The following is an 834-nucleotide window of genomic DNA, read 5'->3' as shown; positions in this document are numbered from 1 at the left end:
AATACAAGCCCCTGGAATTGGAGACCAGAGAAGATAGTACAGATTCATACAACTTTTTAATACATACATCTAAAATCTGTTGTAATAGTTCTCGCTCTGCTTCTAACTGACAGCTCACTGCAAACGCAAGATATAAATTTTCTTAGAATTTAAATATAGGAGAAAGGAAAAATTTGTGAATACCGATACTATGTGATGAAAATGGTTAGTAAAAATAGTAAGAAATTTTGCTCCATTTATTATCAATATAAATTTGTTTTTTTATAAAATATATTCAATGTCCATTACAAAATAGATTTTAATATATAATTGTCTACTACATTAACTGATCTATTAATGAATGGCTACTAACATCCATAACACTGAACTTGCTCATGAATTGTCTAAACTTAGATTTCGACATAATATCACTAATTCTGACATCTTCATCACAAATACTAGAAGGCGAAATAGTAGACCAAGAGTGTTCATCCTCGTGTTTAACTCTAGTCATCGGCTTCTTATCGGCTTCACATGGGCATTCATATTCCGAATTGATTATAGCCAGTTCCCTTCTATTTAATCTAAGTATTTTTTCACAGTCCTCCTCATCAGGTAGTACCAACTCCAAATCATCACTTACACGACACTGTTTTTCAATCCACTTTACTTCTTTAGGGTCACATACGAAGCGGTTATGAACTAAAGGTGTTTTTCTATCTACTATAAAACGAGATTGTGGATTATAAAATCCTTCACCAGCATCAATTTTTTCATCAGGTATTATTTCTGGATCTTCTGTTAATGTAAGTAAAGAATTAGGTCCAACCGGTTGTGCACCTGTAAGTAATTCAC

The 834-nt window shown here is 32.4% G+C and overlaps 1 protein-coding gene across 1 annotated transcript in view; it reads right to left on the bottom strand.

Moving 5' to 3' along the window:
- Nucleotides 1-259: 259 nt before the first annotated feature.
- Nucleotides 260-834, bottom strand: part of LOC119671410 (MORN repeat-containing protein 5-like) — an 18,787-nt gene continuing 18,212 nt past the window's right edge. Inside the window, exon 2 of the mRNA XM_038082025.1 lies at nucleotides 260-819. Coding sequence (XP_037937953.1) covers nucleotides 317-819 — 503 coding nt within the window. The 3' untranslated portion in view covers nucleotides 260-316. The remainder of the gene's footprint in view (nucleotides 820-834) is intronic.

Source organism: Teleopsis dalmanni, chromosome 1, assembly GCF_002237135.1.
Source record: "Teleopsis dalmanni isolate 2A chromosome 1, ASM223713v2, whole genome shotgun sequence".
Taxonomy (NCBI): domain Eukaryota; kingdom Metazoa; phylum Arthropoda; class Insecta; order Diptera; family Diopsidae; genus Teleopsis; species Teleopsis dalmanni.
This window is presented reverse-complemented; position numbering and strand designations above follow the sequence as displayed.